Genomic DNA, 25,981 nt, shown 5'->3' on the forward strand with positions numbered 1-25,981 from the left:
CCATCCCTGGCAGTGTCTCAGGTCAGGTTGGATGGGGCTTGGAGCCCCCTGGGCTGGTGGGAGGTGTCCCTGCCCATGCAGGGATTGGGACTGGATGAGCTTTGAGGTCCCTTCCAACCCAAACCATTCCATGATTATTTTTGCTGTCTCCAATCTTTTCTTTTTCCCTTCTTTTCTCATTTACATGACAACCATGTTGCTCCACTGCCACCTTCCTGCTGACAGGATGGGACAAATCATTCCCTGCTTTCCTTCTGCCATTAGCAATTTGTTTTATGGGGGATGCTTTATTTTCTTAATGCCTTTTCCTCTTGGGTTTTTTTTTTTTCTGGTTTTAGTTGTGGGCCTGACATAAAGCTGACCCATGAACAGCAAAGGATTTTGAATCACAAAATTGAGCAGGGCCAAGTAGTGAAGATTATGGCATTTGCAGGTAAGAGCCCAAAATTCTGCTGTGAGAATAGTCCACAGTCTAACATCTAATTCTTCTCCTTCCATCCCTCCTGCTCCTGTCCAAGGAACTGTGCAGAATTCAGGGAAACCCAGGAGAGGAGAAGCAGCCCCCTGTGTGTTGCTCAGTCCCATGCTGAGCCTGTTTCAGTGTTTTGTCCATGGGCCACTGGACAGTGGTGTTTGGAGGTGTTGGGATTTGGTGTCCCTGTAGGAGCCAAGAAATCTTCTGCACTTGGAGAGCTCTTTGGAAAAGGGGAATTGCCTCAAATTGGAAAAATTTCTCCACTGAAAGAGTGGTGAAGCACTGACACAGGTTGCCCAGGGTGGAGTCAGCATCCCTGGAGGGGTTAAAAATGGGTAGAGGTGGGGCCTCAGGAGGTGATTTAGTGGTTGAGGTGGTGAAGGTGGAAAAGATCTTCAAGATCATGGAGTCCAAGTGTTCCCCCAGCACTGCCCAAGGCCACCCCTGCCCCATGTCCCTCATCCCCACATCCCCAGGGCTCTGAAACCCCTCCAGGGATGATGAGGACTCCACCACTGGCCAGGACCTAACAACCCTTTCCAGGGAGAAATTGTTCCTAATATCCAATCCAAACCTCCCCTGGCACAACTTCAGGCTGGTTCCTCTCATCCCATCATTTCTTTCTTGGGAGAAGAGACCAAGACCCCCCTGGCTCCAACCTCCTTCCAAGGAGTTGGAGAGAGCCAGAAGTCTCCTCTCAGCCTCCTCAGTCCCCCCTCAGAAGATCTCCAGCCCCTCCTCCACACTCTCCATCCCTTCTCCTTGCTCTCCAGCCCCTTCCCCAGCTCCATTCCCTTCTCTGGACACTCTCCAGCCCCTCAATCTCCTTCTGCTCCTGAGGTCCCCAGAACTGACCCCAGGATTGGGGGTGCAGCCTCCCCAGTGCCCAGCACAGGGGGACAATCCCTGCCCTGCTCCTGCTGCCCACCCCACTGCTGAGCCCAGCCCAGCCTTGGCACTGCTGGGTTTCTGCCTGGACTTGATCCTCAGGGTCTTTTCCAACTGAAATGATTCTGTGGTCAGTGCTGGGCCCTGCTTTGCCCAGGAGCCATCAGGGAGGAGGAGTGTGAACAGCCAGGGTGACTCTGTCATTGCTGAGGATCTGAAAAGGAGCCCAGGAGGAGGAAATGTGCAGAGGATCTCCTGGGCTCAGGCTCTGGTGGTTGGGATTTCAGGGGTGAAGCCCTTTTGCCAGGAGGTGAGGACAGGGCTGTCCTGCAGCAAAGTGGGGGGAAGGAGAGCAGCAGCAGTGAGAGATCCTGCAGGGCAATGAGCTCAGGAAGCATTCAAAAGAGAGTTTTAACCTTTCATTGCCCAAGCTGTCTTTCAAGGGAGCCAGTCCCTTCATGGATGATGAGACTTTGGGATGATAAGATGATAAATTTTAGGCTGCAAATTACAATTTTTTTAAGACCTGCTTTGCTCCACAGCTTCTGGTTTCAGTTGAGTGGCTGAATAAATTCCTTTCAGCTGCAAAGAGTTTGCAGGCAGGAGGAAAATAAATCCCAGAAGAGCTGTGGGGCTTCATTCATTCCTGACTCTGGATGCATAATTTTTTTTCCTCATTTCTTCTCTTCTCCAGGGACAGGAAAGACCTCAACCTTGGTCAAGTATGCAGAGAAGTTTCCTGACCTGAATTTCCTATACGTGGCCTTTAACAAAGCTGTTGCAGAGAGGGGCAGAATTTTATTCCCCAGCAATGTCACCTGCAAGACTTTCCATTCCTTGGCATTTGGGAGTGTTGGGAAACAGTGAGTGGGGATTTTGGATCCATGGAATTATCCCAGAGTCGTTGAATGCTTTGGGTTGGGAGGGACCTTGAAGATCACTCCCACAAGCCTTACAAAGCACATAAAACCCAAAACCAGATCAATATCTGCAGATTTCACAGATAATCCATTATGAGGTCAATGTGGGTGTATAAAACAGATTTTCTTCAAGTGTTAATTTGCAACAGAATCCAAACTGAGTTTGCTTTTCCAGTGGGCTTTTCACATGCAGGCTCAACGTGTCTCTCTTTGTTTTTTGTCATCTGTGGCACAGATATAAAGAAAAAGGCAAGCTGAACTTCTCCAAGATGTCAGTTTTGGCCATCAGTTCCCTTCTCCAGAACCAAAAGGGACAATCTCTGTTCATCAGAGGGAAAACTGTCTCACAGACCCTTGAAAACTTCTTTGCCTCTGCAGACAAAGAGATCTGTGAGGAGCACACTCCTGTTTGGTTCAAAAACACTCATGGAGACAGACAACTTGTTACTCCACAAGAAAAGAGAGTGAGTATCTGAGGTGAAGCAAGATGAGGGCTGCAGGGCTTAGAAGGGGCTTATCCCCATCTAATATCCACATTTCTTGGTATTTTATGGGTATTTATCCTTCAGCTGTGTTCAAAAAAAATGTAGACATGGCAGTTCAGGACATGGTTTGGTTGGCATGGTGGTGCTGGGTTGATGGTTGGATTTGGTGATCTTAGAGGTCATTTCCAGTCTTACAGAATCCTGGAATGGTTTGGGTTGGAAGGGACCCCAAAGCTCATCCAGTCCCAACCCCTGCATGGGCAGGGACACCTCCCACCAGCCCAGGGGGCTCCAAGCCCCATCCAACCTGACCTGAGACACTGCCAGGGATGGGGCAGCCACAGCAATCCTGGGAAATTTATCCCCAGGATAATCTGTGTCAGGGCTGTGCTTGGGTCACTTTTCTGTCATCTGGGTCCTTTCAGCCCTGTCCCCTTCTGCAGGGTCAGAACCCCCCAAGTGGCTCAGTTAAATCAGCTGATGGAAGGACTGAAGTTCTCCCATCTTTGGGCATCCTGATGGACACTGGATGCAAGGAGATCCAAATGCCCCTGGGTTGTGCAGCTCTGAAACACTCCCTGGAACAGCACTTGGGGCTTTTATATCTCACTTGGAGATAGACCCCAAAACCATATTTTCATAGAATCCTGGAATGGTTTGGGTTGGAAGGGACCTCAAAGCTCATCCAGTCCCAACCCCTGCATGGGCAGGGACACCTCCCACCAGCCCAGGGGGCTCCAAGCCCCATCCAACCTGACCTGAGACACTGCCAGGGATGGGGCAGCCACAGCTTCTGGGGGCAACCTGGGCCAGGCTCTCCCCACCCTCCAATTCCAGAATTTCCTCCCCATCTCCAACCTCAATCTCCCCTTTCTCTCCAAGTTTTAACCCATTTCCCTTCTCCTCTCCCTACCCCCCCGTGTCCAAAGCCCTCCCCCAACTTTCTTGGAGCCCCTTCAGATATTGGAAGGTTGCTCTGAGCTCCCCTGGGAGCCTCCTCTTCTCCAGGCTGAACAACCCCAATCCCTCAGCCTGGCTTCCCAGGGAGGTGCTCAGCCCTCTGAGCATTTGAGTGGCTCTGCTCTGGACACCTTCCAGGAGCTCTGTGTCCTTCTGCTCTTGGGGACTCCACAACTGGACACAGAGCTCCAGGTGGGGTCTCAGCAGAGCAGAGCAGAGGGGGAGAATCCCCTCCCTTGACTTTCTGTCTCTGCTTCTTTGGATGCAGCCCAGGACCTGCTTGGTTTCTGGGCTGCAGTTTTCTGCTCTGATTCTATCATTCTAAGGACTGAATGTCAGACTTATTTTTTTTCTTTTTGACCAATGCAAAGGAACCTGGGCCTCTTTGTTCTCCCTGTTTGCATGGATTTCTGGAGAGATTATCACTGTCTCTGCTCAGTGCAGAACCTCCCTCCCTGCAAGGAGAAGTGATCAGAGGTTGCATGTGTTGACACTGACACCAGAAATCCAATTTGCAGTCACTAATTCTGGCAGGGAAGAAACTGAGAGCTTCAAAACATTCAAAAATTCAAAGGATTTTGCTACCTTTCCAGAAAAAGCAAAATAATGATAATAAAATGCATAAGTTGGAGGGGATTATACTGCACTGTGGTTAGAGCTGAGCCCAAGAAATGTTCTTTTCAGGGAGGCTGCATATGGAAAAGACTCTGTTGAGGAGAAGTGAAATGGTGGTGGAGAGAAGAAGGGGGAGAAAGGCTTCAGAGAAGCCTTTCAAGATCATTCCTTCAGAGAAGCCCTGCCAGATATTTCCTTCAGCAAAGCCTTCCCAGATCTGCTCTGCTTGGACTCTTTTTCTGCTCATAACAACCTCTCCAGACCCTTCTGCTTTTAATTTCTAGATCAATGTCCAAGAGGCAAAGGAGATATGGCACAACATGAAGAAGCTGGATGGAGATGCAGAGAAGAAATACAAGATAACTTGTGATGGTAAGAGGGGGAAGATGTCAAATGCCTTCAGAAAAAGAGCTGTAGGAGAACACTAAATGGGTCCATCCTCCTCCCTTCTGCCTGTGCACCAGGGATGTGCATTTGAAAGTTTAAAATTCCTGATTTACCACCAAAACAGACCCAAAGGCTGGAAGTTTGTTCATCAGGAAATGGGGGAATTACCCAGATGAGTGTGACTGGCAGCAAAATCCTAGGAATAATGGGCATTTCCTCCTTGCTGCTGCTGAAATGTCCTTTCCTCTGGCTTCTTCATTAATTGAGGAGATCTGCTGAATGTCCATCAGTATCTGAGGGGTGGGGGGCAAGAGGAGGGGGCCAATCTCTTTTCAGTGGCTTTGTCAGCTCCTAAATCTCTAAATGGAGGCAAGACAAGAGTCTGCCCCCAACATCCCAGAGAGTTCTCTCCTCCTCTAGAAAAATAAATCTTGATGTTCCTCAGCTGTGGAGATTCAGGGAGGTTCTCCTCCTCCTCTGCTCTGCCCTGGGGAGACCAGAGCTGGAATCCTGGCTCCAGTTTGGGGCTCCCCAGTTGAGGAGAGACTGGGATCTACTGGAGAGAGGCCAAGGGAGAGGTGGGAGGGTGAGGAAGGGACTTGAGCATCTGTGCTGGGAAGAAAGAGTGAGAGGCCTGGGGCTGTTGAGGCTGGAGAAGAGAAGGCTGAGAGGGGATCTGCTGAATGTCCATCAAGAGCTGAGGGGTGGGGGGCAAGAGGAAGGGGCCAATCTCTTTTTGGGGGTGGCCAGGGAGAGGCCAAGGAAGAATGGGTTGAAGGGAGAAGAGAGGAAGTTCCAGCTCAGCATGAGCAGGAGAAACTTGTTGAGGGTGAGGCTGAGGGAGCCCTGGCCCAGGCTGCCCAGAGAGGTTGTGGAGTCTCCTTCTCTGGAGCCTTTCCAAACCCCCCTGGATGTGTTCCTGTGTGGGCTGCCCTGGGGGATCCTGCTGGGGCAGGGGGGTTGCACTGGGGCATCTCCACACCTCCCTTCCATCCCAAACATTCTATGACCAACTCTGAAGTTCTGCAAGGAGCCACGAGCAGCACCTCCTGAAGGTTCAGTGACACAAAGTCCACAGCAAAGCAACCTCAGCTCAGAAACCAGAGCTCCCAAGCTCCTGCCCTCCTCGTGTTCACAGAGCTCTTCAGCAGCCCTCCCTCACACAGCAGTCCCATTACAAGAACAAACCATGGAAAAAAAGAGTTGTTTTTCTATTTTAAAGAGAGTCCTGACCTCTCCAAGGGTGTGATTGGTACTTACATCAGTGATCCTGCAGAGTGCTCTGATGGCTGGGCCTCTGTACACATCTTCCTTCCCTGTCATGTCTTTGGTCAGACTAAAAGAACCAAAGACAACACCCTGTGAATGTTCTTTTTAGTATCTTGATGTCTTGGTCCTTTTCTGACAATCTCCTCATCTCATTTACCTGTTCTTCCAGCTGCTACCACACAGCTGCTAAGCTCTGGTTATCAGTTAGAAACAACTTTGTAATAATTAGCTATTTGAAAATGATTAATATCAGATCCTGTGGGAATACAGAGCATTACAAAAGGTGTAGTCCATAATACTGCTTTGTGTGGGTGTATTATGAGAAAACTGCCATCTCCCTGACATGCCTTCTTCTTTCAGGGTATTTGAAACTCTGGCAGCTCAGCAAGCCTCAGCTCTCAGGATATGATGCCATCTTTGTTGATGAAGCACAGGACTGCACTCCAGGTGAGTGGAGACAGAGGATTTCTGCCTCCTGTCACCTCCAGGTGAGTGGAGAAAGGAGACAGAGCCAGAACCTTCCTAAGCAGTGCACACAGAGGATTTTCTTCAACACCCCAGGTTGGGGCAGAGGGGATGGAAAGTGTCCAGCAGGAGAGGAGCTGGTGGTGCCAGTTTTTTTCTATGCTCTCTACCTTTCTCCTCACCCCCACGTGTCTGTAGCCCCTCTTGTCCTCACACAACTTTGGAGGTTGGCCCAAGAGCCATTTGCAGGCAGCTCTTTCACCTTCACTTCAAGACCTGAACCCTCTCATGTGCTGATTCACTGGGTCTTAGGAAACCTCAAAAGCCCTTTTGGGACCTGGGTTTGGGGTGAAGCAGCTGGAAAGTTTCCATCAGAAGAGGGTTTTGGTCACCAGGGGCTGAATATGAGGCAGAGTGTGGCCAGGTGGCCAAGGTGGCCACCAGGATCCTGACTGGGCTGGGCTGGGCTCAGCAGTGGGGTGGGCAGCAGGAGCAGGGCAGGGATTGTCCCCCTGTGCTGGGCACTGGGGAGGCTGCACCCCCAATCCTGGGGTCAGTTCTGGGGACCTCAGGAGCAGAAGGAGATTGAGGGGCTGGAGAGTGTCCAGAGAAGGGAATGGAGCTGGGGAAGGGGCTGGAGAGCACAAATCTGACCAGGAGGGGCTGAGGGACCTGGGTTGAGACTGGGAAGAGACTGCCCAGCCCTGGCTCCAAGCTCCTTCCAGGGACATGGAGACAGTGAGGAGATTTCCCCTCAGCCTCCTCTGCTCCAGGCTCAACATCCCCAGGTCCCTCAGCCCCTCCTCATAGAATCCCAGAATGGTTTGGGTTGGAAGGGACCTCAAAGCTCATCCAGTCCCAACCCCCTGCATGGGCAGGGACACCTCCCACCAGCCCAGGGGGCTCCAAGCCCCATCCAACCTGACCTGAGACACTGCCAGGGATGGGGCAGCCACAACTTCCTTGGACAACCTGGGCCAGGCTCTCACCACCCTCAAATTAAAGAATTTCTTCCCCGTGTCCAACCAGAAACTCCCTAAATCTCATCTTTCCTGATGAGCTGGAGCTTAAAGTCCATTTGAAACTCTGAAATAACAGAGCCTGAGGGTTGATTGAGTCCTCTCAGCAGTCATGTGGTGTAGGTTTAGTCACAATTCTGTGGAACACAGCAGTGCTTGGAAAGATAAAGAAAGGTCTTGAATTCTTGCCATGTTGAAAGGTTTGAGTTGTAGGATGTTCCTAGAGGGCTGAGGAGGGAAGGGAGCTCAGAGCTCATCTCCTCCAAGCTCCATGCCCAGGGACACCTCTCATCCAGCCCAGGTTGCTCCAAGCCTCATCCAACCTGGCCTTGAACACCTCCAGGGAGGGGGCAGCCACAACTTCTCTGGGCAATCTGTTCCTGAGTCTCAGCACCCTCCTCCTGAAGAACTTCTTCCTAAGCTCCAGGCTGAACCTCTTCTCCTGCACTTTCAAACCATTTCCCCTTCTCCTAGCACTGGACACTCTTCTGAAAAGTCCCTCTGCAGCCTTCCTGGAGGTTCCCTTCAGGGATTGGGGGGCAGCTCTAAGGTCCCCCTGGAGTCTCAACACTCCCAGCTCCTCAGCCTCTCCTCATGGCAGAGCTGCTCCAGCCCCTGGATCATCTTTGTGGCCTCCTCTGGACTTGTTTTCCACCCCTTTCCCCAGCTCCTTTCTCTTCTCTGGGCACTCTCCAGCCCCTCAATGTCCTTCTGGTCATGAGGAGCCCAGAACTGACCCCAGGACTGGAGGTGAAATGTTTGGCTCTGCTCTCACAGCCACTGCTCTGCCAGCACCTGAGCCTTGGGAAGGTCAGAGGGGACTGAAAGTTGAAATGAACTGAAGGTTGAAATGAAATGAAGGTTTAAATGAACTGAAGGTTGAAGAGGACTTAAGGTCAAAGTAGATTGAAAGTTGAAGTGGAGTGAAGGTTGAAACTGGTTGAAGGGGACTGGACATTGAAATGGATTGAAAATTGAAATGGATTGAAAATTAAAATGGATTGAAGGTTGCAGGGGACTAAAGGTCAAAGTAGATTGAAGGCTGAAGGGCACTGAAGGTTGAAGTGGACCTAAAATCTTTCTAAGTTGTGGGAGAACACTGTAGAGGTCCCAGTCAGCTGCACTCATCCCTTTGCTTTTCCCAACTTGTCTCCTGCTCCAGTATTGACCTCTTCAGAAATGCCAGAGCTCATCAGGAGCCTCCACACAGACAGGAGGTGTTGTACCATTCCCTCTGGGTTGCTGAGCAGCCCCTTCATGCTCTGCTGTTTCCCTGCAGCCATCGTGGACATTGTGCAGTCACAAACCTGTGGCATAATCCTTGTAGGAGACCCTCACCAGCAGATCTACACCTTCCGTGGAGCTGTCAACACCCTCTACTCAGTGCCTCACACCCATATCTACTACCTCACCCAGGTGAGATGGAGATCTGATGAGGGTTCCTAGTGATCCCATCACTAGGGAAGTCATTGGGTTTGAAAAATGGGGATTAGGGTAGAGACCTCCATCAGGGTGTGGATTATTTCCAGGAAATCCCTTCTGCTCTGGGTTAGTTCTCAGCTGCAGCTGAGTGGAGAAGGCCTCACCCTGGTCCTGTTGCCAGATGGTTATGACATGGGGTCACTTGCAGGGAGATGGAGTTAGTCACTTGCAAGGAGATGAAACTTGTTCTGGTACTGACATTAAATAAAAATACATTGATGCTGAGAGGGCTGGAGCAGCTCTGCTCTGGAGCCAGGCTGAGAGAGTTGGGGGTGTTGAGGCTGGAGAAGAGAAGGATCCCATGGGGAGACCTCAGAGCACCTTCCAGTGCCTGAAGGGGCTCCAGGAAAGCTGGGGAGGGACTTGGGACAAGGGCCTGGAGGGATGGGACCCTGCGAGGGGGAAGGGTTTCCAGCTGGGAGAGGGGAGATGGAGAGGAGATCTTGGGCAGGGAGGGAGGGAGGGAGGGAGGGAGAAATTGTTTGGGGTGAGGGTGCTGAGCTTTAGAACCAGGTTGCCCAGGAAAAGAGTCTCTGCCCCATCCCTGGCAGTGTTCAAAGCCAGGTTGGATGGGGCTTGGAGCAATCTGGGAGGGAGGTGTCCCTGCCCATGGCAGGGGGGTTGGAATGAGCTGAGCTTTCAGTTCTCTTCCAACCCAAACCATTCCAGGATTCTGTTTCTTGGGGAGGGAGGGAGGGAGAAAGAAATTGTTTGGGGTGAGGGTGCTGAGCCCCTGGGTGCCCAGGTTGCCCCCAGAAGCTGTGGCTGCCCCATCCCTGGCAGTGTCTCACGTCAGGTTGGATGGGGCTTGGAGCCCCCTGGGCTGGTGGGAGGTGTCCCTGCCCATGCAGGGGGTTGGAACTGGATGAGTTTTCAGGTCCTTTTCAACCCAAACCATTCTGTGATTCTACAACCACCAAAAATCCCTCTGAGCTGCCTTTGCCAAGGGCCATGAGCCTGGGACAGGCAGAGGGGAGCAGGAACTGCCTGGATTTGCAGTGACTCAATTGTGACAAGTCTTAGGACCAGCCTTGCACCACCACACTTGTGGAATTTTTTGGGGGGGGGCAAGGAGATTTTCCACTTCTCTTTGGTGGTGGAGATGTTGTGCTCAGTCAAGCTCTGGTACTTTTTAATCACAATGTTGGTGGCTCTTGATAAAGACTTGGACCTCATGACCTTTTGGCTCTTGGCCCCAGCTCTACAGGTCAGGAATCAATAAGGAGAAACCTCCAACCCTGCTCTGCTGCTCCCATCTCCAGCAGCCCAGCAAAATGTGGGACCTGGCTGCTTTCCCACCACCTTCATCTCCTGCCCTGCTGCAGGACAGATGTCCCATATCTCTTCAGCTTCCTGGGAAAGAGTCTTGGCAGTGGCAGCTCTTGGGGTGGAGAGGCTGGAAATGACATTTTTCCCTCTATTGATAATCCCATCCCACAGCACAGATCCTATTGCCTCGGGTGTGAGAGTGAGCAGGATTTCCAGGAACAATTTAGGGGGAGTTTGGGTGCTTTTTCTAAGAGGAGCCTTTCCCAGAAGGTTGGTGGGAATTCTGTAGTTCTATAAATACAAATAATTTCCTAGGTGCCAAGAAGTTCTTCTTTTCCTGCTGTTTCCCTGTAGAGTTTCAGATTTGGTCCTGAAATAGCTTATGTTGGAGCAACCATTCTGGATGTCTGCAAGAGGATCAGGAATAGGACACTAGTGGGTGGAAACCAACAGGGTAAGTTGTGTCCTTGCCTCTGTCACCTCTGTTCAGTGTCTGGGACTTCCAAAGCTGGTGAATAATCAACAGAAATCCTCAGGATTAATCCTGGTTTATGAAGATCAGGTCAAGGAAAGGGGAGCCCCCCCTGGGGTAAAGCTGTGTCCAGCTCTGGGGTCCCCAGCAGCAGAAGGACACGGAGCTGTTGGAGCCAGAACAGAGGAGGCCCTGGAGCTGCTGGGAGGGCTGGAGCAGCTCTGCTCTGGAGCCAGGCTGAGAGAGTTGGGGGTGTTGAGGCTGGAGAAGAGAAGGATCCCATGGGGAGACCTTAGAGCACCTTCCAGGGCCTGAAGGGGCTCCAGGAAAGCTGGGGAGGGACTTGGGACAAGGGCCTGGAGGGATGGGACCCTCCGAGGGGGAAGGGTTTGCAGCTGGGAGAGGGGAGATGGAGAGGAGATCTTGGGCAGGGAGGGAGGGAGGGAGGGAGGGAGAAATTGTTTGGGGTGAGGGTGCTGAGCTTTAGAACCAGGTTGCCCAGGAAAAGAGTCTCTGCCCCATCCCTGGCAGTGTTCAAAGCCAGCTTGGATGGGGCTTGGAGCAATCTGGGAGGGAGGTGTCCCTGCCCATGGCAGGGGGGTTGGAATGAGCTGAGCTTTCAGTTCTCTTCCAACCCAAACCATTCCAGGATTCTGTTTCTTGGGGAGGGAGAGAGGGAGAAATTGTTTGGGGTGAGGGTGCCCAGGTTGCCCCCAGAAGCTGTGGCTGCCCCATCCCTGGAGGGGTTGAAGGTTGGATGGGGCTTGGAGCCCCCTGGGCTGGTGGGAGGTGTCCCTGCCCATGCAGGAGGTGGGAATTGATGATCTTTAGGGTCCCTTCCAACCCAAACCATTCCCTGCCTCATCCTCTTCTAGAAAATCTCTGATTTTAGATTTCTGCTTCCTAACCTCCTGGGCAAACTGGGAAATCTCTTCCTGCAGGTGATGTGAGAGGCAACATGGAAGGGAAGATCACAATCCTGTCAAGGAACAATTTCAGTGTGTTTGAGGATGCTGTGAAACTTACTGGGAGGGAGAGACCACTTAAAATCCACGTGATTGGGGTAAGGAGCAGTTGCCAAGGTGTCCTTCACATCCCAACCTGCTGGCTGGAGCTGGGGCAGGGTGACAAGTGGCTCTAGCAGGTCACTGCAGCAGCTTTTGCATGAAATGGAGCCTTTTACCCCCCTGTGACACAGTGTTCCTGCAGGAGAGGAAGAAAAGTCATCTCTAGTTGTGAGCTGAGCCTAAAAATCAATGCCAGGCTCTGCCTGGAGAGAAGAAACATTTTTCAAGCTGTCTCAAGAAGCCAAGGATTAAAGCTGAAGGTGGTTTTTGTAGCTCACCACAGAAAGGTGCCCTGTGCTCATTCCTAATTTCCACTCCTGGATTTCCACCTTGATACATCCAGGAAAGGCAAGGAAATCAGTTCCCTAAGTTTTTTGGGGATGGGAAATGAGGATTTTCAGCACTGCTGAGTGTTAACTCCCTGAGGGAGCCCCAGTTGTGAGGTTTGCAGTGAATTTTCACCTGCAAAAAGCACCCGTGGGGCTGAAGAAGGAGAGAAGGAACTCAGGGCCTTGAACTGCAGTGAGGTTTTCCTAAGGTTCCACATCCCAGGAGCCTCAGGAGAATCCTGAGGCTTCCAACACTGAATCATCAACACCTGGGATTTAATTTGACATCTTCTGCTCCCAGAAAAGTAGAAGAAGCACATGAGCAGTTCTAATGCTGAATGTCTCTGAGGAAAGGTTTAGTCCTTTCAGTTGTAGGCTGATATTTTAAGTGTTTTGTACTTTTTTCACTAGCAAGGTGCATATTGCAGCAGAATGAGTGCTTAAACTGGCTGCCCAGGGCCAAAAATCTCACCTGCTTTTGCAGTTTTAAGCCTAAGTTCAGACATGGTGCTTCTTTTGGTGGGAAAAAACCCCCAAAAAACAGCTGAATTTGGAAATGGGGAGGAAAAAATACTTTCTGAAAGGAAAAATGACTGAAGTTGGGGTTGTTCAGCCTGGAGAAGAGGAGGCTCCCAGGTGAGCTCAGAGCAACCTTCCAATATCTGAAGGGGCTCCAAGAAAGCTGGGGGAGGGCTTTGGACACGGGGGGGTAGGGAGAGGAGAAGGGAAATGGGTTAAAACTTGGAGAGAAAGGGGAGATTGAGGTTGGAGATGGGGAGGAAATTCAGGAATTTGAGGGTGGGGAGAGCCTGGCCCAGGTTGTCCAAGGAAGTTGTGGCTGCCCCATCCCTGGAGGGGTTGAAGGTTGGATGGGGCTTGGAGCCCCCTGGGCTGGGGGAGGGGTCCCTGCATTGTCCCCTTGGGACTGGAGGAGCTTTGAGGTCCCCTCCAACCCAAACCCTTCCAGGATCCCATGCTCATTAAGTTGAGGAGCATTAATTAGGGTTCCCTCATCCCTGGAAGCTTTCATGGACACCTTGGATGGGGCTTGGAGCCCCCTGGGCTGGTGGGAGGTGTCCCTGCCCATGCAGGGGGTTGGGACTGGATGAGCTTTGAGGTCCCTTCCAACCCAACCCATTCCAGGATTCTATGAAAATATGGTTTTGGGGTCTATCTCCAGCTGAGATATAAAAGCCCCAAGTGCTGTTCCAGGGAGTGTTTCAGAGCTGCACAACCCAGGGGCATTTGGATCTCCTTGCATCCAGTGTCCATCAGGATGCCCAAAAGAGAAGAGAAAAAAGAAGAGAAGAGAAAAAGGAGAAAAGAAAAAAAAAAAAAAAAAAAAAAAAGTGAAAAGAGAGAAAAGAGAAGAAAGACAAAAAAGAAGGGAAGGGAAGAGAAAAGGAGAAGAGGGTGCTGAGCCCTTGGGTGCCCAGGTTGCCCCCAGAAGCTGTGGCTGCCCCATCCCTGGCAGTGTCTCAGGTCAGGTTGGATGGGGCTTGGAGCCCCCTGGGCTGGTGGGAGGTGTCCCTGCCCATGCAGGGGTTGGGACTGGATGAGCTTTGAGGTCCCTTCCAACCCAAACCATTCCAAGATTCCATGATTCCATGAAACAAAGCCTTTTGTTTCAGTTTTCCTTGAAGCTGAAACATTTACAGACAGTTCAGGAAATGGAGCTTCATGAGGTGGCCCATGGCTTCAGGTAAGAGGATGCAGTCCTGGAGCTGAGCTTTAAAAGCCAGAATTACCAAAAATAAACAAAACCAACCTTTTTTTTTTTTAGCAAAAGAGAAAACATTATAGAAATAATTTTTTTCCCTTTGAATAGAAAATATTCAAACCCTTTGAACAGAAGATTCTGCTGTAGCTCTTATAATGCCACCCAGACCATGTCCTGTTCTCCCTTTTCTCAGAGCAGGCTGGATCATTGCTGCCTCTCATTTTGCTGCAGCCTGAGAGATTTTAGGGAACCAGCTCTGCATCTTCAGCCCCTTTCCCTTATACTCCCTCCCTCTGAACCCCAGGAACCCATCTCTCATAGCTCCAAACTCCAGACAGCATCTCAGCTCCTGGATTTTAATCTCCATCATTTTTTATTTTAGGGGCTTGACCGGTTTGGGCTGAGCAGAATTTATGACATTTGGAAACTCAGTCAACCTGCAGAAGAAAGGAAGAAAGGTGAGTTCACCCTCACCCTCCTCCTCTGTGCCTCAGCCTCTCAGGTTTTTTGAGGTTTTGCAAGCTTCTTGGTCATTTATTTTCCATTTCTTTGGGCAGTTACCTGTTGAAAACTGCTTTTTCAATGGGAGCATCATGGGCTGGGCTGTTCTGGCTGCTTCAGTGGTTGATGTTAACACCAGAAATGCCAAATTTGTGGGGTCTGGGGCATGCAGCCCTCTCCAGCTTTCCTCTGGTGATGCTTCAACTTGAGTACAAGCCCCCAGTAAACTCCTAGGTTGGGATTTTTCCCCCTGTGTTTTCTACTTTGACTCAAATTTGTCATTTCTTTTGGGCTTTTCCTGCTTTGTTGTGTTTTGGTTCTAAACCTGGTGTGTTGAACCCCTGTCCCATGGGTTTTTTTGGGGCTGGGGGCTATCACTTGGGAAATAAATAATTCATTGAAAACCTCCTCATGCTTTGGCAGCATTAAGCAAGTTTTATATCCAGGGCACAGAGAGAAATAAAAAACTTACTGATCTGCCAGGAGTGACTGATTATAGAGGTGTTGGAGCTGGTTCTTTGCAGGCTGAACTACCAGGAAAACTCCTGGCCATCTGGGTAAGAAGAGAGAATAATGCAGCTTGGAAGGGTCCTGGGGCTGTCTCTGTCCTGACCGCCCCATTCCATCCGTTTTCAAACCCCATGGAATTCTTCTCAGGTGGCTCAGGGACTTTGCCTTTGGTTTACAAAGATCTCTGGGGCCAAAGGCTGGGCAGACTTTTCTAGGATCCCTTCTAGAGATGACAGAATCCCAGACTGGTTGTGTTGGAAGGGAACTTCAGGATCAGCTCATCCCAAAGCCCTTCCATGGGCAGGGACACCTCCCACCAGCCCAGGGGCTCCAAGCCCCATCCAACCTGACCTGAGACACTGCCAGGGATCAGTGGGGCAGCCACAGCTTCTGGGGGCAACCTGGGCACCCAGGGGCTCAGCACCCTCACCCCAAACAATTTCTCCCTCCCTCCCTCCCCAAGAAACAGAATCCTGGAATGGTTTGGGTTGGAAGAGAACTGAAAGCTCAGCTGATTCCAACCCCCCTGCCATGGGCAGGGACACCTCCCTCCCAGATTGCTTCAAGCCCCATCCAACCTGGCTTTGAACACTGCCAGGGATGGGGCAGAGACTCTTTTCCTGGGCAACCTGGTTCTAAAGCTCAGCACCCTCACCCCAAACAATTTCTCCCTCCCTCCCTCCCTCCCTCCCTCCCTCCCTGCCCAAGATCTCCTCTCCATCTCCCCTCTCCCAGCTGGAAACCCTTCCCCCTCGCAGGGTCCCATCCCTCCAGGCCCTTGTCCCAAGTCCCTGCCCAGCTTTCCTGGAGCCCCTTCAGGCACTGGAAGGTGCTCTAAGGTCTCCCCATGGGATCCTTCTCTTCTCCAGCCTCAACACCCCCAACTCTCTCAGCCTGGCTCCAGAGCAGAGCTGCTCCAGCCCTCCCAGCAGCTCCAGGGCCTCCTCTGCACTGGCTCCCACACCTCCATGTCCTTCTTATGTCAGAGGCTCCTGAACTGGACTCAAGAAGTCCAGAAATGAGTGAACTCAGTGAATTTTTGCCAGCTGCTCCCTCCTGAGCCCCATAACCTCCTGTACCCTTCATTCCACCCCACCTCTGCCTCTCAGGGTGCTGCTGCTTTGTGAAACTCCCCTCTCTCATGGGACCATCAAGCACTGATAGTGATTTGCACGAGTAAAGAGAAGACCCATAGTGAAATCCACCCATCCCTGAGCACTGGATCCATCCCAAGCCCTCACATCCCACAGCAGCAAATCCATCCACTGCCCCACACTTGCCTGAGACTCCAAAATTCAATTCACATTAAAAAAACCACCATAATGGAGGTGTCTCTTGACACAAATTCATGTTGTCTGCTGCTTTAATTTCAGCAAACCTCGTTATCCAAGACTCCTTCATCAGGAGGTGGGAAGAATCTCATGGATTCCTGGGTTTAAAGAAATACTCCAAGCACGCTGATGACAAGGAGCTGGAGGTGAAAATTGCCATAGTGGAGAGGTACAAAGAGAGGATCCCTGAGCTGGTGCAGAAGATTAAGAGCAGCCACGTGTCCCAGCAAGCCCTGGCAGGTAAAGCCAAACTGTGTCTGTGGTAGAGGAATAAATTCCAAGCTTTTTTCCATCCACCTCTGGTGGCTGAACTCACCTCGTTCTGCAAAGAAAAGCTGCACTGGGATGGTCTTTTAGGGAAGAAGGAAGAGAAACAGCAGCTTTTGGGGGACAGCTGGGGTCTCCAGGTGAAGTTCAGTGCAATCAATCTGCCACCAAAGTTTTTCTTAAGGTGGCCTCAGTTCCTGACTAAAATTTGGGGGGTAGACAAAGCAAACAAGTGAAAAATTCATCAAATAAAGAACTTTTGAGGTTGGGAGCTGGGGCTGAGGCTGAGGCCAACCAGGCCTTTTTACCTTCAGCAGCCTGGATTCCCTGGAGAGGTTTTCTTCTGATTTATATTTGGGGAGAAGTGAAATGAATGCAGAATGAAACAATTTCATTGTAATTCAGCACCTCATGAAATCAAAACCCCAAATACTGACTGATCCCTTGTCTCCTTGTTCCCCACACCCTGAAATCTGGTTACAGATTATCTGATAGGAACTGTACACCAAGCCAAAGGCATGGAATTTGAAACAGTTCTGGTTGCAGATGACTTTGTGCAAGTACCAAGTCTTGGTGGAGACTTCCAGAGAAGAACCAACTTCCACATTGGTAAGGGAAAGGCTGGAGGGGGCAGCCACCATGAGCTGAGACCCCCCTGGGGTAAAGCTGTGTCCAGCTCTGGGGTCCCCAGCAGCAGAAGGACACGGAGCTGTTGGAGCCAGTGCAGAGGAGGCCCTGGAGCTGCTGGGAGGGCTGGAGCAGCTCTGCTCTGGAGCCAGGCTGAGAGAGTTGGGGGTGTTGAGGCTGGAGAAGAGAAGGATCCCATGGGGAGACCTTAGAGCACCTTCCAGTGCCTGAAGGGGCTCCAGGAAAGCTGGGGAGGGACTTGGGACAAGGGCCTGGAGGGATGGGACCCTGCGAGGGGGAAGGGTTTCCAGCTGGGAGAGGGGAGATGGAGAGGAGATCTTGGGGAGAAATGAGGGTGGGGAGGCCCTGGGAGAGGTTTCCTGGAGAAGCTGTGGCTGCCCCATCCCTGGCAGTGTCTCAGGTCAGGTTGGATGGGGCTTGGAGCCCCCTGGGCTGGTGGGAGGTGTCCCTGCCCATTCAGGGGTTGGGACTGGATGAGCTTTGAGGTCCCTTCCAATCCAAACCCTTCCAGGATTCCATGCTCATTAAGTCAAGGAGCATTAATTAGGGTTCCGTCATCCCTGGAAGCCTTCATGGACACCTTGGATGGGGCTTGGAGCCCCCTGGGCTGGGGGAGGTGTCCCTGCCCATGCAGGGGGGTTGGAATTAAATGATCTTTAAGGTCCCCTTGAACCCAAAGCACTCCCCAACTTTTGCTCTGTCCTGAGCCTTCTCAGGGCTGGATGGAGGAGCTGAGCTGAGCCCCCAAATGGCCCTTCAGAAGAACCTGAGGATGAGGTTTGTGGTGCTGGAGTCTCTGGAGGATCAGCTGCCAGCAGATGGGATCTTGTGATGAGAAAAGCAAAATCTGGGGCTGCCCCATCCCTGGCAGTGTCTCAGATCAGGTTGGATGGAGCTTGGAGCCCCCTGGGCTGGTGGGAGGTGTCCCTGCCCATGGAAGGGCTTTGGAATGAGCTGATCCTGAAGGTCTCTTCCAACCCAACCCATTCTGGATCTGGAAATGGGGAAGCAATGTGAGCTGCTGGTGCTTGCCCTCCCAGGCCATGTTCCTCAGTGCTTTCAGGTGCCTCTGCCTGTCCCAGGGATTATTCATAGAATCCTAGAATCCCAGAATTGGCTGGGTTGGAAGGGACCTCAGAGCTCATCAAGTCCAACCCTTGATCCACTCCCACTGCAGTTCCCAGCCCATGGCACTGAGTGCCACATCCAGGCTCTTTGGAAATATCTCCAGGGATGGAGAATCCACCCCTTCCCTGGGCAGCCCATTCCAATGCCTGAGCACCCTCTCCAGAAAGAAATTCTTTCTAATGTCCAACCTAAACCTCCCCTGGCACAACTTGAGACCTCTTGTGCCCTCTTGTCTTGCTGAGAGTTGCCTGGGAAAAGAGCCCAACCCCCCCCTGGCTCCAACCTCCTTTCAGGGAGTTGGAGAGAGTGATGAGGTCTCCCCTGAGCCTCCTCTTCTCCAGCCTCAACACCCCCAGCTCCCTCAGCCTCTCCTCAGAGGATCTGTGCTGGATCCCTTCCCCAGCCCAGTTGCCTCCTTTGGACCTGCTCCAGCACCTCAATCTCCTTCCTGAGCTGAGGGGCCCAGAACTGGACACAGGACTCAAGCTGTGGCCTCCCCAGGGCTGAGCACAGGGGCAGAATCCCTTCCCTGGACCTGCTGGCCACGCTGTTCCTGAGCCAGCCCAGGATGCCATTGGCCTTCTTGGCCACCTGGGCACACTGCTGCCTCCTCTTCAGCTTCCTGGCAATCCAGACTCCCAGCTCCCTTTCTGCCACTCTGTGCCCAGCCTGGAGCTCCCCATGGGGTTGTTGTGGCCAAAGTGCAGGACCCGGCACTTGGAATGTTGAACCTCATCCCGTTGGGATCAGCCCAACTCTCCAGTCTGTCCAGGTCCCTCTGCAGAGCCCTCCTGCCTTCCAGCTGATCCACACTTCCCCCAGCTTAGTGTCATCTGCAGATTTGCTGATGATGGACTCAGTTGTATTCATCTTGTAACTTCCCTCACAGTGGGACAGGGGCAGGGAAAGGTTCCTGCAGCTGAGCTTGGAGCCATCAAGCAGTGGAGAGAGACCCAACTTGGGGAAGATGCTGCTTTCCTTCCAGAGTTGATGTTCCACCCACAGCTGATGCTTTGGAAGAGCTTTTCTCTTCCCAGCCAGCAGAGAGGAGCCTGCAGAGTGAATCTGGAGACTGAGAAACTCCTCCAGTACTAATTCTGTGCATGGGAGGTGGGAAAACCACACAGCACTGAGCTGCTTCTGCAAGGAATGGGGAGTCTTGGCTTTTCCTGGAAGGTGGAATAAGTCAGGAGCTACTGGTGGTGTCCAAAGCTGCAGAGAGCAAATGCAGGAGAGCATTGCCCAGTTTTGCTCTGCAAGTTGATGCTGTGCCAGAGGAGCACTGGGTGTTCTACCCAGCATTAATCTGAAGCATCAGAAGAATGCAGAGCTGTTCATTCTTCTCCTCTAAAGCTACTCCTGATCTTTCCTCCACTTTAGCCTGGTACCCTGAGGATGAGTGGAACCTGCTCTACGTGGCAGTGACACGAGCAAAGAAATATTTGCTGATGTCCAAGTCCCTGGAGCATCTTTTGGCCCTAGCTGGGGTAAGTACAATCTTTCCAAGGTAAGAAAACCCTCAAGGAAGTTAATTTTGGGCCCTGTTACCTCCAGTTTGTAGCAGGACACCCAGGAGCATGACCTGGATGAGCAGTGACACTCAGTAATGCTGCCTGAGAGCTGCAGCAGCTCCTGAAGCTCCAGAGAGGTGGGGAGGACAAATGTTCAGACAAATTGGTGTCTCCCAAGGGTCTGGAGTCCTGAGGCAGCTCTGCAAACTCTGAAATCTCAGGCAGGATGGGCTGGTCCTGGTTGGAAAAGCCACCAAGAGAGGCAGCACCCACTGCCTGGAAAACTGTCCCATCCCTGATGCTTGTGTTTGGGGTGGGGGTGTTAGAGGAACAGGGAAAAAAGTGGCATAAAGTTCAGCCTGATCCAAAAATACCTTGAATCACAGAATTGCTTGGGTTGGAACAGACTTTTAAGATCATTAAGTCCAACGTATGGCTTTGAAACCCTTCCAGGGATGGGGACTCCAGCCCTGCCCTGGGCAGCCTGGGCCAGGCCCTGACAACCCTTTTGGAGCAGAAGTTGTTCCTAATTCCAATCTAAATCCCTCCTGGGCAACTTGAGACTATTTCCTCTTCTTTATTACCTGGAAGCAGAGCCTGAACACCCCTGGCTCCAACCTCCAGGGAGCTGCAAAGAGCCACAAGGTCTCCCCTCAGCCTCCTCTGCTCCAGGATCAACACCCCCAGCTCCCTCAGCCCCTCCTCAGAAGATCTCCATCCCTTCTCCTTGCTCTCCAGCCCCTTCCCCAGCTCCATTCCCTTCTCTGGACACTCTCCAGCCCCTCAATCTCCTTCTGCTCCTGAGGTCCCCAGAACTGACCCCAGGATTGGGGGTGCAGCCTCCCCAGTGCCCAGCACAGGGGGACAATCCCTGCCCTGCTCCTGCTGCCCACCCCACTGCTGAGCCCAGCCCAGCCCAGTCAGGATCCTGGTGGCCACCTTGGCCACCTGGGAGCATGGACTGTACCCTGGTTTGTGCTGACAGAGACCAGAATAGCTGAGGTCATATTATTTTTGAGGTCACCTTGCTCTACACTCTGATTTCAAGTCACAAGTTTGCAGAATTTTTTGTTCCAGAGTCCTTGCATTTGGGTTTCATCTTCTACCAGTGCAGATTTTGTACCTCAGGTTGGGTCCCTCTGCTCTGCCTGCAGTGGCTGCCACCTCCTCATTTCCTTCCTGTCTTCTTCCTGCTGGATTCTGCTTCAAGGGAGGGGATTCTCCTCACACTCTGCTCTGGGGAGCCCCCCCTGGGGTAAAGCTGTGTCCAGCTCTGGGGTCCCCAGCAGCAGAAGGACACGGAGCTGTTGGAGCCAGTGCAGAGGAGGCCCTGGAGCTGCTGGGAGGGCTGGAGCAGCTCTGCTCTGGAGCCAGGCTGAGAGAGTTGGGGGTGTTGAGGCTGGAGAAGAGAAGGATCCCATGGGGAGACCTTAGAGCACCTTCCAGTGCCTGAAGGGGCTCCAGGAAAGCTGGGGAGGGACTTGGGACAAGGGCCTGGAGGGATGGGACCCTGCGAGGGGGAAGGGTTTCCAGCTGGGAGAGGGGAGATGGAGAGGAGATCTTGGGCAGGGAGGGAGGGAGGGAGGGAGAAATTGTTTGGGGTGAGGGTGCTGAGCTTTAGAACCAGGTTGCCCAGGAAAAGAGTCTCTGCCCCATCCCTGGCAGTGTTCAAAGCCAGGTTGGATGGGGCTTGGAGCAATCTGGGAGGGAGGTGTCCCTGCCCATGGCAGGGGGGTTGGAATGAGCTGAGCTTTCAGTTCTCTTCCAACCCAAACCATTCCAGGATTCTGTTTCTTGGGCAGGGAGGGAGGGAGAAATTGTTTGGGGTGAGGGTGCTGAGCCCTTGGGTGCCCAGGTTGCCCCCAGAAGCTGTGGCTGCCCCACTGATCCCTGGCAGTGTCTCAGGTCAGGTTGGATGGGGCTTGGAGCCCCCTGGGCTGGTGGGAGGTGTCCCTGCCCATGCAGGGGGTTGGGACTGGATGATTTTTAATGTCCCTTCCAATCCAAACCTCTCTCTCACTCCATATTTCATTTTTCTTTTCACCAGGGCTTTTGGTTTGTGGGATTTTTGTTGTTATATTTTCTTTAAAAAAACCCCAAAACCCATCACATTGCACCTCACCCCTCAGAGGGTAAAAAGAATATAAGAAAACCATCCCCTCCAGTATCTCAGCTCTCTCTGAGTGATGTTATTCCCTTTTTTTTTCTCTTTCCTTGCTATTTCTTAGGAACGTTTCCTTCGGGTGGAGCTGATGAGTGAGGCAACAAAGGATGGAGCTGCTGCCACTTGTTCTGTGCCTCAGTGCATGAAACCTCTGGAGGCCAAGTCCAGCCTGGTGGTGAAGAAGCTGCCTTTGGCTCATGTATGTCCCATCCATAGGCCTTGGGGATCCTCTTTGGAAGCAACAGCCTTCACCAGGCACCCTCTGGCTGGTGGCTCTGGGGGTGGTTGTGCTCTGAGACTGTCCTGGGAGCTTCCATGGAAGTGAGCAGGGATTGTCCCAAATCACAGACTCCTTCTGGTTGGGAAAGACCTTTAAAATCCTGGAATCCAACCATTAACCCAACTCTGTTGAGTCCCTAAGCACCACATCTCCAGGGCTTTTCAACACCTCCAGGGATGGGGACTCCACCACCTCCCTGGGCAGCCTGGCCCAGTGTTCAATCACCCTTTTGGGGAAGAAATTTCTTCTCATCTCCAATCCAAACCCCTCCTGGCACAATTTGGGGTCATCAATCCCTTGCTGGCTCTCACACAAAGCAGCTCTTCAGGAACCCTGGTTCCTAACTGCAGGTGACTTCCCAACAGGAAAATTCCAATTCCTGTAGCAATCCACTCAAGCCTTAATCTCTCTTCAGAGAGTAATTGTGGTCCCAAGGTGGGGGCAGTCTGGGTTTTGGGTTTTTTTTGTGTCACATCCCATATCTACCCCTTGGAGCCTCTGTGAGGCTGTAGAACATCTCTCTGGGGTTGGAGTTCCTTGGGTTTGATCCCATTTTCTGGCTCAGGGATTGATCCTTAGAATCACAGAATCCTAGAATTGTCTGGGTTGGAAGGGACCTCAGAGCTCATCAAGTCCAACCCTTGATCCACTCCCACTGCAGTTCCCAGCCCATGGCACTGAGTGCCACATCCAGGCTCTTTGGAAATATCTCCAGGGATGGAGAATCCACCCCTTCCCTGGGCAGCCCATTCCAATGGCTGATCACCCTCTCCAGAAAGAAATTCTTTCTAATGTCCAACCTAAACCTCCCCTGGCACAACTTGAGACCTCTTGTGCCCTCTTGTCTTGCTGAGAGTTGCCTGGGAAAAGAGCCCAACCCCCCCCTGGCTCCAACCTCCTTTCAGGGAGTTGGAGAGAGTGATGAGGTCTCCCCTGAGCCTCCTCTTCTCCAGCCTCAACACCCCCAGCTCCCTCAGCCTCTCCTCAGAGGATCTGTGCTGGATCCCTTCCCCAGCCCAGTTGCCTCCTTTGGACCTGATCCTTGCCCAGAGGTGTGGATAAGGCCAAGGTTCCTTAGTGCTGGGAATGGTTTGGGTTGGGAGAGACCTTAAGGATCATCTCATTCCAACCCCCTGCATGGGCAGGGACCCCTCCCCCAGCCCAGGGGGCTCCAAGCCCCATCCAACCTTCAACCCCTCCAGGGATGGGGCAGCCACAGCTTCTGGGGGCAACCTGGGCACCCAGGGGCTCAGCACCCTCACCCCAAACAATTTCTCCCTCCCTCTCTCCCTCCCTGCCCAAGATCTCCTCTCCATCTCCCCTCTCCCAGCTGGAAACCCTTCCCCCTCGCAGGGTCCCACCCCTCCAGGCCCTTGTCCCAAGTCCCTCCCCAGCTTTCCTGGAGCCCCTTCAGGCACTGGAAGGTGCTCTAAGGTCTCCCCATGGGATCCTTCTCTTCTCCAGCCTCAACACCCATGGGATTTCATACTGCTCTGGGTTGGAAGGGACCTTAAAGCTCATCCAGCCCCAACCCCCTGGATGTGTGGGGACACCTCCCACCAGCCCAGGGTGCTCCAAGCCCCATCCAACCTGGACTTCATCACTTCCAGCTTCTCTGGACAACCTGTTCCAGGGTTTGGGGAGCACTCAGTAAATCTGCTGGAGCTCAACAAGAGAGAGGAGATGGCTCTGAGCCATCAGCAAGGGGAACACAAGCACCAGGAGGGGACAAAGCATCCAAGACCCCCCAAGGACATTCTTGGAGCAGCTCTCAGTCTGTCCCATAAGGGCTTTCCCTGCAAGGGAGGTGGCAGGAGATGCTTTGGCTTCATCCTTGTTCTCTTCTCCTGGATGGGAGAGGTTTGTGGCCAAGGCTGGAATCCTTCCTGCAGCTTTTCTCTCCTCTGACATCTCTCTTTTTCCCCCACAGAGCAATGGCAGCAGGGATGAAGGTGGCTTCCTCTGCCACTCCTGCACACAGCAGCTCTTTGGCTCTCTGACACCACTCACCTCTTCCCCAGAGCTTCAGGAAGAGCCCATCCATCCCTAACCAAACCTCCTTCCAGCTCCTCTGAACCCTGGAGTCATACTGAGTGTGGGACAAGGCTCCTTGTCACATCCCAGCTCCAAAATCAGGTGAATATTGGAGCAGATTTCACACCAGCTCCTCCCCACCCCAAGAAGAACCCTTCAGGCTCTTCTCAAGGTCTGAGACCTTTTCTCCAGCCCAAGAGCTGCCCAGCATGGTCTGCTCTGCATCACCACACAGAACATGAACTCTGAACTGCATCAGACAGGACAGTGGGGTGGTTTTTTTGGGAATTCTTCCTCCATGAGCTCTGTCACCAGGAAAACACCTCCCTGAGCTGCCAGGCTGTCCCTGCCCTTCCCATCGTGTCACCTCAATGAAGTCCTCCTGGAAGAAGAGGGAAGTGATGCCAAGAAGTACCCAAAGAAATTCTTTATTCCTAGAAAAGGGCCTTTTTCCTGGAACCTGTTTGAATGGAAACAAAACCAAAAAAAAAAAAAAAAAAAAAAAGGGGCTCTGGGAGGAATTCGTTCATTTGTTCATCTCTTCCAGATGAAATAATTTTCTGGGAACACTGAGGGGTTTTCCCAGCCTCTGCTTCCTTTCTCCAAGCTTCAAATCATGAGGGAAAAAGAGAGGAATGAAGAACCACCTTGGTTTGGTTTCAGTCCCAAATCAGAGACAGAGAGAGAACGTTTTTCATCCTGAAATTAAATTTGTTATATTAAAAAAAAAAAGAAAAAAGCTTTTTTGCTTTCTTTTTTCACTCCTCTCTTACCACCTGATCTTGGGGTGGGTTTATTCCCCATCCATCCCAGCTCCTGTAGATCCTGTGGATGGTGCCTTCTCCAGCTGAAGATTCCACAGCTCCTTTCTGCCTGGAGATGAAAACTGGAAGTGGTTTTGGAAGAGTTTTTAACTCCTCTCTTACCACCTCATTTTAGGGTGGGTTTATTCCCCATCCATCCCAGCTCCTGTAGATCCTGTGGATGGTGCCTTCTCCACCTGAAGATTCCACATTTCTGCCTGGAGATGAAAACTGGAAGTGGTTTTGGAAGAGAGGAGCTCTTGAACTTGGGCCCAGGGCCTTGAGCTGTTCCTGCTCCTGAGTCCTCTTGGTTCCTGTGGTCAGGAATTGGGTGACAGCAGCTTCTCTGCCTTCCTTTTCCCTTTCAAAGCACCAACTCCAGGAGGCTTTTCCCTGCTCTGCTCCACCTCATCGTGGGGAGAAATCCACCCAAGGCTTGGACACTGGGCAAAGTGGAGCAGGGAGGTTGGACCAGGCACCTCCAGTGATCCCTTTCCAGCTTCAGCTCTTTTCCAACCATCCTGGGGGATGTTGGGAGAGGAAAGTGCTGCTGGGGGAGGGTTTGAGCCATCACACATCCAAAGAGCTGCTGCTTCCTCCAGCTCTGACAGTCCCAAGGGGTGGCACGACCAGGAGGAAAAGACACAGCAGCAAGGGACAGCATCATCCTGCTTGGAAAAGAACTCCCAAACTCACCAAATCCAACCAGTAACCCAACTTTACCTTTACCAAACCTGCTGCTAAACCATGGCCCTCCAGGGCTGGTGATTCAGCCACCACCCTGAGCCAGTGCTCAGTCACCCATTTGGTGAAGAAATTTCTTCTCAAATGCAACTTAACCCTCCCCTGGTGCAACTCTAGTCCCATCCCTTGTTCCTTGGGACAAAAACCCAACACCCCCCTGGCTCCAACCTCCTTTCAGGGAGTTGTAAAGCATGAGAAGGTTTCTCCTTCTCTCCTACTACAGGTTTCCAGCTCAAAG

The 25,981-nt window shown here is 52.1% G+C and overlaps 2 protein-coding genes across 11 annotated transcripts in view; one reads left to right on the plus strand and one right to left on the minus strand.

The window, feature by feature from the left end:
- Positions 1-24,935, plus strand: part of FBH1 (F-box DNA helicase 1) — a 41,256-nt gene extending 16,321 nt beyond the window's left edge. Inside the window, exons 8-21 of one of the 3 annotated variants that reach the window (XM_071734246.1) lie at positions 339-433; positions 2,058-2,226; positions 2,519-2,747; positions 4,628-4,715; positions 6,360-6,446; positions 8,763-8,899; positions 10,589-10,688; positions 11,648-11,769; positions 14,205-14,280; positions 16,207-16,404; positions 16,915-17,040; positions 19,588-19,694; positions 21,947-22,081; positions 24,093-24,935. In XM_071734246.1, the coding sequence (XP_071590347.1) occupies positions 339-433; positions 2,058-2,226; positions 2,519-2,747; positions 4,628-4,715; positions 6,360-6,446; positions 8,763-8,899; positions 10,589-10,688; positions 11,648-11,769; positions 14,205-14,280; positions 16,207-16,404; positions 16,915-17,040; positions 19,588-19,694; positions 21,947-22,081; positions 24,093-24,212 (1,789 nt within the window). In that variant the 3' untranslated portion in view covers positions 24,213-24,935. Of the gene's footprint in view, positions 1-338; positions 434-2,057; positions 2,227-2,518; positions 2,748-4,627; positions 4,716-6,359; positions 6,447-8,762; positions 8,900-10,588; positions 10,689-11,647; positions 11,770-14,204; positions 14,281-16,206; positions 16,405-16,914; positions 17,041-19,192; positions 19,318-19,587; positions 19,695-21,946; positions 22,082-24,092 lie in introns of those variants that run through there. The other 2 variants (XM_071734247.1, XM_071734248.1) reach the window with 2 other exon arrangements.
- Positions 24,609-25,981, minus strand: part of IL15RA (interleukin 15 receptor subunit alpha) — a 13,220-nt gene continuing 11,847 nt past the window's right edge. For 4 of the 8 annotated variants that reach the window (XM_071734269.1, XM_071734270.1, XM_071734267.1 and 1 more), the window contains one exon: positions 24,609-25,981. This exon is cut by the window's right edge and continues 479 nt beyond it. The gene's annotated coding sequence lies outside the window, so the exon portion shown is untranslated. The other 4 variants (XM_071734263.1, XM_071734264.1, XM_071734266.1 and 1 more) reach the window with 4 other exon arrangements.

The sequence above is a fragment of the Heliangelus exortis genome, chromosome 1 (genome assembly GCF_036169615.1).
Source record: "Heliangelus exortis chromosome 1, bHelExo1.hap1, whole genome shotgun sequence".
NCBI lineage: Eukaryota > Metazoa > Chordata > Aves > Apodiformes > Trochilidae > Heliangelus > Heliangelus exortis.